This window comes from Amblyraja radiata, chromosome 18 (assembly GCF_010909765.2).
Source record: "Amblyraja radiata isolate CabotCenter1 chromosome 18, sAmbRad1.1.pri, whole genome shotgun sequence".
Classification (NCBI taxonomy): domain Eukaryota; kingdom Metazoa; phylum Chordata; class Chondrichthyes; order Rajiformes; family Rajidae; genus Amblyraja; species Amblyraja radiata.
In genome coordinates this window covers 41,664,161-41,677,520 of record NC_045973.1, presented here as the reverse complement: position 1 = coordinate 41,677,520, position 13,360 = coordinate 41,664,161, and the positions used below count along the sequence as shown (strand labels likewise).

Sequence of the window (13,360 nt, the reverse complement as noted above, 5' to 3'; positions counted from 1 at the left end):
GGCTGAGAAGTATACAAAATCATGGGAGACATGGATAAGATAAATGGTCACATTTTCTTAGCGTAGAAAATCCTGGAACTTGAGGGCATAGACTTACTGTAAAGTGAGAGGGGTAAGAGTTAAGAGACCTGAGGGGCAATTTCTTCACGCAGAGGGTGATGTGTATATGAAATGTGCTGCCAGATAAACCTGTAGAGGTGACGTTTAAAAGACATTTGGAGAAGGGTCTTGACCCGACATGTCACCAATTCCTTCCCTCCAGAGATGCTGCCTGTCTCGCTTAGTTATTCCAGCATTTTGTCTATCAGTTATAATAATTGGTCAGCATAGATGAATTTGGCTAGAGGACTTGTTTCCAGCTGTATGACCTTGTTGTTCTGACCAATGTTTATGAAGTACAAGTTCTTGTGATCTTGAGGACAATAAAGAATTCTGGATTGTTGACACGCATTGCAAAAAAAATACATCAATCATTTATATATTAATCATTTAATAATTTGTATTATTTAGAAAAATAATTAGGTTAATTTACAATAAGATTACATTGTGACTAATGGATGTAAGAAAAGTAATTTTCCAAATCAGATGCCTTTATTTATTTTTCATGTTTCGCTGACTCAATAATATTTTTGTCAAAAATGTGGGAAAGAGCAGTCACTGCTGCAGTTCTTTAAAACTGGCTGCTAACTTCTTCAGTCTGGAAGTCATCTGTAATATAAAAGTAGCTCCTGCATAACTCTCGATAAAGTGTGATGTATTTGGAGGCTCGCTTTGTCCGTGGAACCACAAACCTCTCGGTAAATTCTGTCCTACTCAGCTGTCGTTTGCTTTGTGCCACCAGGACACGGTTGATGAAGGTCAAGGCGTAGGAGTAGCAGTTGTGCTCATATTCATTGTACCTATCAATAAAAACCATATTGATATTTAGAAAATGGATGACTCTGTTGCAATTGTGATCGTTGTTCAAAGTTGCTTTAAACAGCTAGCATAAATGTACAGTTAAGGAACTGATAGAATGAAACATTATGCACCCATTTAGTATCAACTGAGACCTGTGGGTTAATGGTGGTTAACGTCATAGAACGAAGGACAACAAGGGAACAGGCCCCTTGGCCCACGATATCTATGCCGAACATGATGCCAAGTTATCCAAATCCCTCCATTCTCTGAATATCCATGTGTTTAAATGCCCCCATTTTATCTGTATCCACCACCACCCAATGGTAGTGTGTTTCAGGCACCTGCCACTCTCTGTGTTGGAATAAACATTTGCCCTGCACATCGTCTTTAAACTTTGCTACACTCACCTTCAGGCTATACCCTCTGGTCTTTGACATTACCACCCTGGGAAAAAGGTTGTGACTGTATACCCTTTCTATGCTTCACATAATGTTATGCACTTCTATCAGATATCCCCTCAGCCTCCGATGTTAAAGGGAAAATAATTCCACCGATTTTGACGTTGTCAGCAAACTTACAAACCAAACCATCTACTTTTCACCCATGTCGTTTATATATATATATATCACATATATATATCTATCCACGTTGGAAAGAGCTTAGAATAAAAATTTGACACAAAACGTTGTCTATTTCCTTCGCTCCCATAGATGCTGTCTCTCCCGCTGAGTTTCTCCAGCATTTTTGTCTACCTTCAGTATTTTCTTTCTTGGTTCAGGTCATCTGTGTCACATGAACAATATTTTGTTTCCTTGGCATATTTTTGCATTAATATTTATCTCCGAGGGCGAGCCTTTCAGACAGTTCTGATTATCCATGTCGACAATGATAAAAGCCATAACTGCCAGCCCCATTATGTTCACCCAGCAAACACATGGTTCCATTGGTTCCATGCTCTCTCCAACATTTCAGTTGATTGATTCACCACACATTATTCAGTGCAAACTTACAGCCAGGAATGAAGAGCAGTTGTTGATGGGGCTTTTAAAGGGAACAAGGATTATACAAAACCATTTTACTCCGTTAGTAATTCATGTATTGTAAATTATCCAGATTAAAGCATGATTAATAGGATAGAGACTGCAATTAAACACCTTCACTCAGCCCGCCAGAACCTACCTGATCGCCCAGTTTACTAAACACTTTAATTCTCCTTCCCAGTCCCACACAGACAGTTCTGTCCTCTGTCTCCTCCATTGTCAGAGTGAGGCTAAATGCAAATTGGAGGAACAGCATCTCATATTTCGCTTGGGCAGCTTACAGCCCAGTGGTATGAGTATTGATTTCTCTCACTTCAGGTAGCCCCGGCATTCCATCTCTCTCTATCCCTCCTCCTCTATCCATCGCCCCACCCAAGTCGCACTAGCTTCTTGTCTTCACCCTACAAACAGCTAACAATGGCCTGTTTCCTTTATCAGTTACTATTTTGCATATCTTTCATTCATTGTTCTTTATATCTCAACATCAACGTATTTTTCCCTCGTTTCCCTTATCCCTAACCAGTCTGAAGACAGGTCTCAACGTGAAACGTCACCCATTCCTTCTCTCCAGAGATGCTGCCTGACCCGCTGAGTTACTCCAGCCGTTTGTGTCTATTTGCGATTAAACCAATGTCTACATGCTGAAAATATCCACATAAAGTTGGTGGGCTAACAGACGTGAAGTGTGACATTCCGTGATTCATACCTGTTTGGTAGCCATACATCTGCAGTGGAGAATTGCTCCAGGTAAATATCCCACTGGTTAATTAAATTATACATGTCCGGTTGTACCAGTGGAACAGAGATACATTCCTCCCAACCGCAATCATCTCTTTGAACACCAGTTTCAATGTAGTTGTACACAACTCCTGCAATAAAGGAAGAGTGTGAACCACATGAAGCTGGGATAAAAGGTATAATTTAAATCTTGGACATTCAAATTTGAATTTTTGTTGGAACACTGAGTGAAACAGATTTGTCACAAATAATTTTTTTTTTCAGTATTTGCATGGAAGAGCTCCTTAGTACATTCCACATTATCCAGTCATTATTAGTGCAGTGCCAATGCTATAGTGTTTGCTACATAGTCTGAGATAGTTATGAAAATAAGCCAACCGCTTATTAATTTCATAATTATTATTTAGTTGCACACCAAACTCCAATATATTCTTCAAATTAAATAAACAAGTTCAAAATATTACCAATGAATTTTTGCTTAATTACTTTTACAATTGGTGTTTCAGTACATTATGTAAGACTGCTGAGATGCCACTTGCTTTGTGCTTAAATCAATCTGCTTGCTTGTTTTGAACTCACCATGAGTATTTGAGATGGCAACATGAAGGTCACCTTTTCCATCATATTCTCTGAGGAAAAAAGTATTATTCAGTCAATTGCTGTTATTTTCGAGCAAGCACACCACACGTTAACAGGGTAACAAGTGAACCAGTGGGAATAATGAAATGGATGTAAATCTTTTTTAAAAAAGGCTCAGAAAGTCATAAATGAGAAATATAATTAAAGTTGAGACAAATTTGGAATAATAAAATATGAAAAGGTGCACAGAGAAAGGAAAAGTTGGCACTAAATCTGGAAAGTTGGAAAGAAACATCTGATTGTTAGTAAATTACCAACAGACACTATTTGAATGTAACAAGGAAAACAAGAGAATAAGTATTTGAAACTAACCCCCCTGTTGCAATTTTATTGCCAATCCTATAACTATATTACTAAAAGTCTGATCTTGATCACTTCCTGTTGTTCTGTATATTGATTTTATAAAAATCGCTGCCACTTATGGCTGTGATTTTTGGCCATCTTACTCAGAGTCCCCCACCGCTGCGCAGGACAAGAGGATTTTTCCCATCGATGAAAAATAAAAGAGTTATTAGTGTTTAAAAATTGTTGAGATTCTGTCTCCTGAAGGCCACGTCCCTTCCGGAGAGACTATAAAACCCGGAAGTGTTGAGCGCCTCAGTCAGTCTCTGCAAGATGGGGGAGCGAGAGGGTCACGTCTCTCCGTCTGAGCTGTGTATAACACTGAACACATGTCTACTAAACTGTGAGTGGTTTTACTGACCTGTCAGTGCCCTTAATGTGGTTTCAAAATATAGTGTGGAAATGCTAAAGCTGTGTTGCCTTTGGTTTGGAAATGGTAAAGCTGTGTTGCCTTTGGTTTGGAAATGGTAAAGCTGTGTTGCCTTTGGTTTGGAAATGCTAAAGCAGTGTTGCCTAATTAAAGTTGCCTTGCCTAATTAAAGTTGTCTTGCCTTCTATATAATTAAACGTCTAATCTTGACCACTTCCTGTTTGCGCTTTATATTGATTTTAGAAAAAACGCTACCACGTACATCTTACTCAGAGTCCCCCTCCGCTCATCAGGTGCCGAGGATTGTTCCCATCGATGAAAAATAAAAGAGTTATTAGTGTTTAAAAAATGTTGAGATTCTCTCTCCTGTCAATCACACCATGAAGGCCACACCCCTTCTGGTGGGAGGGGAGGGAGGGACTACAAAACCCAGAAGTGTGGGCGTGGCTCAGTCTCTGCAAGATGGACGAGGGAGAGGTCACGACTCACTGTCTTTAGTGGCCTTGAACCCTGCTTGAAATATTAAACTGCACTTGAATTTGGTGGCCTTGCACCATGCTTGAAATCGAATTTCAAATAGCTGAGTCAACTACCAACCCACCAGCCGTGAGTGAATGAGCTGCCAGCACAACAAGCTTGAGTGACTGAGCCGCCAGCCCATGAATGCATTCGGCCCACAATGTCCATACTAGCCCTCTGGAAACCAGTCCTTTCAGCCCACAACACCCATACTAGTGCTCCAGAAAGCCCCCCCCACTGGCCACCAATATTGGAATTGGTGGAGAGGTGGAATATTGCGTTGGGGGACCAGCCCTCCCGTGCAACGGGTCCCACTTAGTCTAGTTACTACTATTACTAGACATGAGCAACATTTCCACAGCAAATGGACAAGAGTGTGTCTCTGAGAAAAAGTTTTGAAAGATAGTCCTTGTAAACTGTTGTACTTGTAAGAGATATTTTTGAATTGTTTGATTATTGTGGGGCCAACGTTGTAGATAATCCAAAGTCATGTCCTATAAACGTCGCACAAGGGGAGGGGGGGGGGATTAACTTCTATTTATATAGTGCCTTTCAGGATCTCAGGACATCTCAAAACATTTTACAATTGATATAATAATAGTTCACATGTCATGTATCATGCAGGAAGTGAGATATTTTGCATACGAACAAAGGTCATACACGGCAATTAAATTAAACAAAAATGGGAAATCCGTGAACATAGAAACATAGAAAAATAGGTGGAGTAGGCCAGCACCGCCATTCAATATGATCATGGCTGATTATATAAAAACAGTACTCCGTTCCTGCTTTTTCCCCCATATCTCTTGATTCCTTTATCCCTAAAAGCTAACTCTTGAAAATATCCAGTGAATTGGCCTCCATTGCCTTCTATGGCAGGGAATTCCACAGATTCATAACTCTCTGGGTGAAGACGTTTTTCCTCATCTCAGTCCTAAATGGCCTACCCCTTATTCTTACACTGTGACCCCCTGGTTCTGGACTCCCCCAACCGGGAACATTTTTCCTGCATCTAGCCTGTCCAATCCTTTAAGGATTTTATTTTAAGAACCATTCAACAGGGCAAATTTACAGCAATGGCAGTTTTTTAAGTAAACATATTGATCTAATTACTCATTTAGTGCTGATTGCCGGATACATATTAACCATGAGCCCGCCCCTGAGCGTTGCAATATTCTATCGCATCCTATTCTGTCGAGCTCTGAACTAACTGTTAAGTGTGATTTACATTGGGACCGAGTATTCAACACTCTGGCTCACAGGTTCATTTCAAAGCAATAAAGTACAATGAATAATTTGGCGTTCTGGCGTTTAACCAAATAACCTGCAAGAACACAATAGGGATAGCTCAGCAGGACAGGCGGCATCTCTGGATAGGAGTGGGTGACGTTTCGGGTAGAGACCCTTCATAGAAACATAGAAATTAGGTGCAGGAGTAGGCCATTCGGCCCTTCGAGCCTGCACCGCCATTCAATATGATCATGGCTGATCATCCAACTCAGTATCCCGTACCTGCCTTCTCTCCATACCCTCTGATCCCCTTAGCCACAAGGGCCACATCTAACTCCCTCTTAAATATAGCCAATGAACTGGCCTCAACTACCCTCTGTGGCAGAGAGTTCCAGAGATTCACCACTCTCTGTGTGAACAAAAAATTTTCTCATCTCGGTTTTAAAGGATTTCCCCCTTATCCTTAAGCTGTGACCCCTTGTCCTGGACTTCCCCAACATCGGGAACAATCTTCCTGCATCTAGCCTGTCCAACCGCTTAAGAATTTTGTAAGTTTCTATAAGATCCCCTCTCAATCTCCTAAATTCTTAGAGAGTATAAACCAAGTCTATCCAGTCTTTCTTCATAAGACAGTCCTGACATCACAGGAATCAGTCTGGTGAACGTTCTCTGCACTCCATCTATGGCAATAATGTCCTTCCTCAGATTTGGAGACCAAAACTGTACGCAATACTCCAGGTGTGGTCTCACCAAGACCCTGTACAACTGCAGTAGAACCTCCCTGCTCCTATACTCAAATCCTTTTGCTATGAAAGCTAACATACTATTCGCTTTCTTCACTGCCTGCTGCACCTGCATGCCTACTTTCAATGACTGGTGTACCATGACACCCAGGTCTCGCTGCATCTCCCCTTTTCCTAATCGGCCACCATTTAGATAATAGTCTGCTTTCCTGTTTTTGCCACCAAAATGGATAACCTCACATTTATTCACATTATACTGCATCTGCCAAACATTTGCCCACTCACCCAGCCTATCCAAGTCACCTTGCAGTCTCCTAGCATCCTCCTCACAGCTAACACTGCCCCCCAGCTTAGTGTCATCCACAAACTTGGAGATATTGCCTTCAATTCCCTCATCCAGATCATTAATATATATTGTAAATAGCTGGGGTCCCAGCACTGAGCCTTGCGGTACCCCACTAGTCACTGCCCGCCATTGTGAAAAGGACCCGTTTACTCCTACTCTTTGCTTCCTGTTTGCCAGCCAGTTCTCTATCCACATCAATACTGAACCCCCAATGCCGTGTGCTTTAAGTTTGTATACTAATCTCTTATGTGGGACCTTGTCGAAAGCCTTCTGGAAGTCCAGATACACCACATCCACTGGTTCTCCCCTATCCACGCTACTAGTTACATCCTCGAAAAATTCTATAAGATTCATCAGACATGATTTACCTTTTGTAAATCCATGCTGACTTTGTCCAATGATTTCACCACTTTCCAAATGTGCTGCTATCCCATCTTTAATAACTGACTCTAGCAGTTTCCCCACTACCGATGTTAGACTAACTGGTCTGTAATTCCCCGTTTTCTCTCTCCCTCCCTTCTTAAAAAGTGGGGTTACGTTTGCTACCCGCCAATCCTCAGCAACTACTCCAGAATCTAAAGAGTTTTGAAAGATTATTACTAATGCATCCACTATTTCTGGAGCTACTTCCTTAAGTACTCTGGGATGCAGCCTATCAGGCCCTGGGGATTTATCGGCCTTTAATCCATTCAATTTACCCAACATCACTTCCCGACTAACCTGGATTTCACTCAATTCCTCCAACTCCTTTGACTCCAGTCTGAAAAGTCACCCATTCCTTCTGTCTGGAGATGCTACCTGTCCCGCTGAGGTACTCCAGCATTTTGTGACTATTTTCGGTTTAACCCAGCATCAGCAGTTCCTTCCTACACAATAAGGTTAGCTATTTTCATGAAATCATTGGTATTTTTCAACAGCCCAGTGATTCCACTAAAACAGCATTTCAATCAGAGACTCTCGGGAGAGTATTACCCCGTCGTAAATAGTGGTTGGAGGCTTTGAGAAATCTGATTTGGCATTTCGAAATCAAGATCTAAGTACTGTCAGCAATTATCAGGTCTGATATGTCTCTTGCATCTACTATCAATCGTTCAACGCGAACACATATCCATGCAAATCACTGGCAGAAAATATTGGCAAATAAACCCACAAATTTAGAGGATTTGTTTTCTCTAAAGCATTAAACTACTGTCAAAATGTATCACATTTCTCCCATTTGTTTTGGTTTTCTGGGGGAAATAGTTCAAGGTTTCAGAACGCAGTTCCTTCATGTTAAAGTAACAGCGTTTCTCGTATGTATGGAGCATAGCGGATCAACCGACTAAACTGAATGGGGCCGGACACCATCACAAATCCCTTCAAACCAATTATTCATCACACATCTCTTAATTCTGATTTTTCTTCATAAAAATGATTCACGTGCATTTTGTTTCAAAACGTAGAACCGAATCTAAATGTGCAGGAAAGAACTGCAGATGCTGATTTAAACCGAAGATAGACGCAAAATGCTGGAGTAACTTAGCGGGACAGGCAGCATCTCTGGAGAGTAAGAATGGGTGACTTTTCGGGTCGAGACCCTTTTAATCTGAAAGATGTTTTGTGGGTAACAACTTTCAGTTGAACTTCCATGCTGGTGTTTAATATTTCCCCTGCGTCGTTTTTATTTACCTGAGGAACGATCCGTGAGTCGGTTTGATCAGGAATGAACACTTCTCATGATGTCCATCTACAAAGCAGTTGGGAATACAGACAGGGGCCTCGTCCAGTCCGCGTCCTGCGAGGCTCTGGCCGCAGATCGGACATTCCTCTGGGACATTAAAGCAATAAATATCTTTCTCACAATGGCGAAACGTAATAACGCGGTTCTCCATGTCCTTCCCCAGTGAGATACGTAAAAGTCATCCAAACCAGGCGAGTAATTCGCTGCACCACAGCGACTTCTTTAAATACCAATTCCATTCATGTTCCGCAGCGGTGCCGACAGGATTGACAGCATCAAGAACCAACCAGAACCTGAACGTGAGGCAGCAATTGTCCCATGTCAGGAAGATATTTGTCCGCTGCTCCAACCGAGATGTGACATCGAGCAGCTCCCGTCCCCACTCAATGCCAAGCGATCTGTAGAGATACAAACAAACTTGCTGAGATAGAACCATTGAAATATCGCCCGACGTTGGAGCTGATGTATAGTTCATAGAGTGATACAGCGTAGAAACAGGCCCTACGGCCCAACTTGCTCACCCCGGTCAACATGCCCCATCTGCCCGCATTCGGTCCATATCTCTCCAAACCAGTCCTACCCATGTACCTGAAGAAGGGTTTCGGCCCGAAACGTTGCCTATTTCCTTCGCTCCCTAGATGCTGCTGCACCCGCTGAGTTTCTCCAGCATTTTTGTGTACTATCCATGTACCTGTCTGTTTCTTAAACGTTGGGATAGTCCTTGCCACAACTACCTCCTGTTGGCAGCTTGTTCCATACACCCACCACCCACACACAGTTCGAGCAATCCCGGATGATTTTTGCTTCCTATGCCGTTGACCAACGTGCCCTTACATAAAGAAGGCTGAGGGAGGTAGACCCCTCAAATCACTCAGTGTACTGTGGTCGTTCAGGGATTTTAATAAAAGCCGCAGACGAATTTGAATGCGAAGGCTGATAATTGTGAGATTAATTTGCTGAGCTACAGGGCTGGTGGCAGTTTGATTAAGGGACATAAGTTGCCAAGAACAACATTAGATAGGGCAGACCTCAAGATGTTACAAAGGCGGAAGTGGTCAATATTGCAGAGATGGAAGACTCATGCTCGGAGTGTGTGGAAGGCAGGACACAGCCAGTAAAACGGGCTCCCATAGATCCTTAGTGCCAGATGCTTGCCTTGATCCCAATGTAGTAAAAGGAATGGCAGACAAATAAACCAAAGCGTTTATGTTCAGTGAATACCCATTCAGTCCACAAGCAAGGGATATTTCTGCATACAGACCTCACACAGCACGGGTCCTATCTGCCATGCTTATTTGTTTTGCTTATTTTTTAACATATTCACCTGATTATTTAAGGTTTGAATGGTTCAATTCATGGGACTGAACACTGGAGTGTGTGTAAATGTTTAACTTTGAGGGTTAGTAAGTAATTAATGAACATTATGTTAAACCTTCCGTCCACACCTGCGAGAAGGAAAACGTTGTCCGAGCCAACCAGCTGCTGAATGTTTACTTGCTTCCCTGAAAACACAATTGTTGCTGTTGCAGATAAAGAACAATATAATTTGAGCGGCACGGTGGCGCAGCGATTTAGTTGCTGCCTTAGGTTCAGGTTCGATCCTGGCCAAGGGTTCTGTCTGACCCAACGAGTTTGCTTGTTCTCCCCAAGGTGATCGCGGGTCGGTGCGGACTCGGTGGGCCAAAGGGCCTGTTTCCGAGCTCTATCTCTGAAGTCAGTGGCACAGCTGCTGTCTCACAGTGCTAGAGACCCGGGTTCCATGTTAACCTGGGGTACAGTCTGTGTGGAGTTTGCACGTTTTCCCAGTGACCACCTGTGCTCCGGGTGCTCCGGTTTCCTCCCACATCCCAAAGAAAGGCGGATTTGTAGGTTGATTAGCCTCTGTAAATTATACCTTGTGTAGGCAGTAGTGCAGCTAACCAATAATCAAGGGACCCGGTTCCATGCTATATATGTAAACTAAATACACCATTTCACTTTGTGAGAACCGCCTTGCCAACAAGAATAATCAGACACACACTACCGTTTACCAGTATATCTAGCCTTTGGAGAAACAGTTGTTAATTATTTACTCCTGCAGATGTTAATAAAAAACAATGCCTATAAATTTATTTTTTGATTGATTATTAATACCTTGTAAATTTTGATTTAGTTGATCGGACATATCTTAACGGTATGATCTCTAACTGGTGAGGTAACACAATGATACTCTTCTAAATTTAGGATGTAAAATTATTTGCTTCATACAATTGACCCTGTAGACAGCTGTAAACATCTGGTGTTGCAGGAGCTCCAGATATTTTTCTAATAACTAAAATGGGAATCACCTTCTGGCATCTTACTACCAAATCCTACCCACATTTGGAAAATCCAACATCTTTCCTGAAACAAAATGCTGGAGTAACTCAGCAGTGAGTTACTCCAGCATGGACACAAAATGCTGGAGTAACTCAGCGAGACAAGCAGCATCTCTGGAGAGAAGGCATGGGTGACATTTTGGGTCGTGACCTTTCTTCAGACGTTTCTCAACCCGAAACATCACCTATTCCTTCTCTCCAGAGATGCTACCTGTCCCGCTGAGTTACTACAGCATTTTGTGTCTATCTTTGGTTTCAACCAGTATTTGCAGTTCCTTCCTACACAGTTACTCCAGTAACTTATGTTTATTTTCGGTTTAAACCAGCATCTGCAGTTTCTTCCTACACACATCTTTCCTGAAATTCTTGGCCACGTACGCCTTTAAACTCACACAGGAGTTTATCATAAGACATGATTATCAAGATACAGCACAGAAACAGGCCCTTCAGCCCAATTCATCCATGGCGACCAAGATGCCCCATCTAAGCTAGTCCCATTTGGCTGCATTTAGCCATATCTCTCTAAACCTTCCCTATCAATGTACCTGTCCAGGTGTCCATTAAATATTATTATTGTACCTGCTTCAACTACCTACATGAAAAGAAACTGGCACCTACCCGTGGAACACTCGAGTAATCCAGTTATATTTCAATCCTTGTTAATGTAGCACCTTTAACAGAGAAAGAAATGTTATTTTATTTGCCAAATCAGCTTCATCTGATCATTATTCCAGTTTAACAAAACTTAGGTTTAGTTAAAATGAATTTAAGTGATAAGATTTTCCAACTCAACCTCATGCGAACTAAAAATAAATGGGGAAATGCTAGTTTCAGGAAATAATGCTAGTTTCAGGAAATAATGCTCAATTTTGATCCAAAACGCTAACCATTCCTTTGCCTCCACAGATGCTGGATTCCTCGATCAGATTGTTAGCTACTCCGGATTTCAGCATCTGCATTCCCCTGTGTCTATAAAGTATTCTACGTTTCCAAAAGTTATAAACCCCAATATCACCTCGCTATTATTTGAACATTCCATTGATTGTGGTCTCCATTACCTCATGGATACTAGCAGTTAGGAGCTGTTGTTCCTTATATAATTTAGTGGACGAGGATATATTAGCATCAATAGCAAACAAAAATCAAATAAAGAAGAACTTAAGTTAAACCAAAATGGAAACTTATCAGACCCAGTCAAAATACTGTAGATGTGTAGGAAATAACAGCAGATATTGGTTTAAATCAAAGGTAGACACAAAATGCTGGAATAACTCAGCAGGACAGGCAGCATCTCTGGAGAGAGGGAATGGATGGTGTTTTGGGTCGAGACCCTTCTTCACACTCAAAATACTGTTGATGCAAGTTCGCATTTGTAGAGGGAAATAGATAGACGCAATTTCTGGTTGGAACTCCTCTTTAAATTGACGGAGTCAGGGAATAAAGCTGAAGATAGCATGGTACGAATGGGGCAAAGCCTAGCAAGTGACGGGTGGGTACAGGTGAGGGGGGTTTGGTTGGCCGATGGGTGGAATGAGTGACAGTCAAGAAATGTAAAGGAGACAAATAAGGAAATAAAGGAAATCAGATGACAAATAAAGGAAATCTGCTAAGGAGAGGAGTGAAATCTAACCCCAGAGAGAGGGATATCGGTGGAAGGGGACAGGGGGGAGGGGAGGGGGGGGGGGGGGGTATGGATGGGAGGGGGAGGGATAAAGGTGGAAGGGGACAGGGAGGGGGGACTTGGCAGGAGGGGGAGAGGGGTATGGATGGGAGGGGGAGGGATAAAGGTGGAAGGGGACAGGAGGGACGGAAAGGGAAAGTGCGGTGGGGGGGGGGGAATAAAAGAAAACCAAGAGGCTCGGAATAGAGAGCGTCTTCGCTGGTCGCTACTACCCTCAGATAACCGTTTACATCTTTAACTTTTCTTTCCTTGACGCCTCTCCTTTGGTGCTTCTTTTCTTTGTGCCATAAAAGGCAGGTTGACTACCTGAGGCGAGGCACGGCACGCCCGGATCCGGCCTGGCTGGCTGGCTGTCCGTCCCCCCACTTCAGATGCAAGGTCACCACTGTCTCGGTGACTCTATTTCTCCCTCCTGGGGTCCCGCTTGACTTGCTAACTATTGCCAGCTCTATCTATGACCTTTGATCGGGGGGGGGGGGGGCTAACTCCTTAGTCTTGTCGGTGGTGAGCTGCAGGTGAATCAGCCCACACCGCTCACTCGTTACCCACACCTCTGGAGAAGCTGCCGGCGTCTGCTCCCCGCTTCAGGAGGCGCCCCGGGGGGGTTACAGGTGCTGGTTGTGGTGGCGGCGCTGCTGCTGCTGCTGCTGCTGCTACAGCTACAGCCTGCGGCCTGCGGCCTGACGTGGGCCGCCCTTCACTCCCCGGTTACGGAACAAACCGCTGCCCGCCCGC

At 43.0% G+C, this 13,360-nt stretch overlaps 1 protein-coding gene across 3 annotated transcripts; it reads right to left on the bottom strand.

The window, feature by feature from the left end:
- Positions 1–475: 475 nt before the first annotated feature.
- mkrn2os (MKRN2 opposite strand) lies at positions 476–13,332 on the bottom strand. Of its 3 annotated transcripts, XM_033037231.1 has the most exons (6): positions 13,175–13,332; positions 11,563–11,615; positions 8,536–8,985; positions 3,258–3,307; positions 2,647–2,809; positions 476–899 (listed from the first exon to the last, which is right to left on the bottom strand). In XM_033037231.1, the coding sequence occupies exons 3-6, from the start codon at positions 8,736–8,738 to the stop codon at positions 671–673; spliced, it is 645 nt and encodes a 214-aa protein (XP_032893122.1). In that variant the 5' UTR covers positions 8,739–8,985; positions 11,563–11,615; positions 13,175–13,332; the 3' UTR covers positions 476–670. The 3 variants fall into 3 exon arrangements, with proteins under 3 accessions (XP_032893122.1, XP_032893123.1, XP_032893124.1); XM_033037232.1 differs by lacking the exon at positions 11,563–11,615 and having other exon boundaries at positions 13,177–13,332; XM_033037233.1 differs by lacking the exons at positions 11,563–11,615; positions 13,175–13,332 and adding an exon at positions 10,020–10,188.
- Positions 13,333–13,360: the final 28 nt, after the last annotated feature.

Bases quoted from the DNA above. Each gene is read 5' to 3' on its own strand.
- mkrn2os (XM_033037231.1), bottom strand. From the start codon at position 8,738: ATGGAGAACCGCGTTATTACGTTTCGCCATTGTGAGAAAGATATTTAT. The intron at 2,810-3,257 runs GTGAGTTCAAAA...CCTTTATTGCAG, and splicing joins TGCCATCTCAAATACTCATG to GAGTTGTGTACAACTACATT. The intron at 900-2,646 runs GTATGAATCACG...TTTTATTGATAG, and splicing joins GATGTATGGCTACCAAACAG to GTACAATGAATATGAGCACA.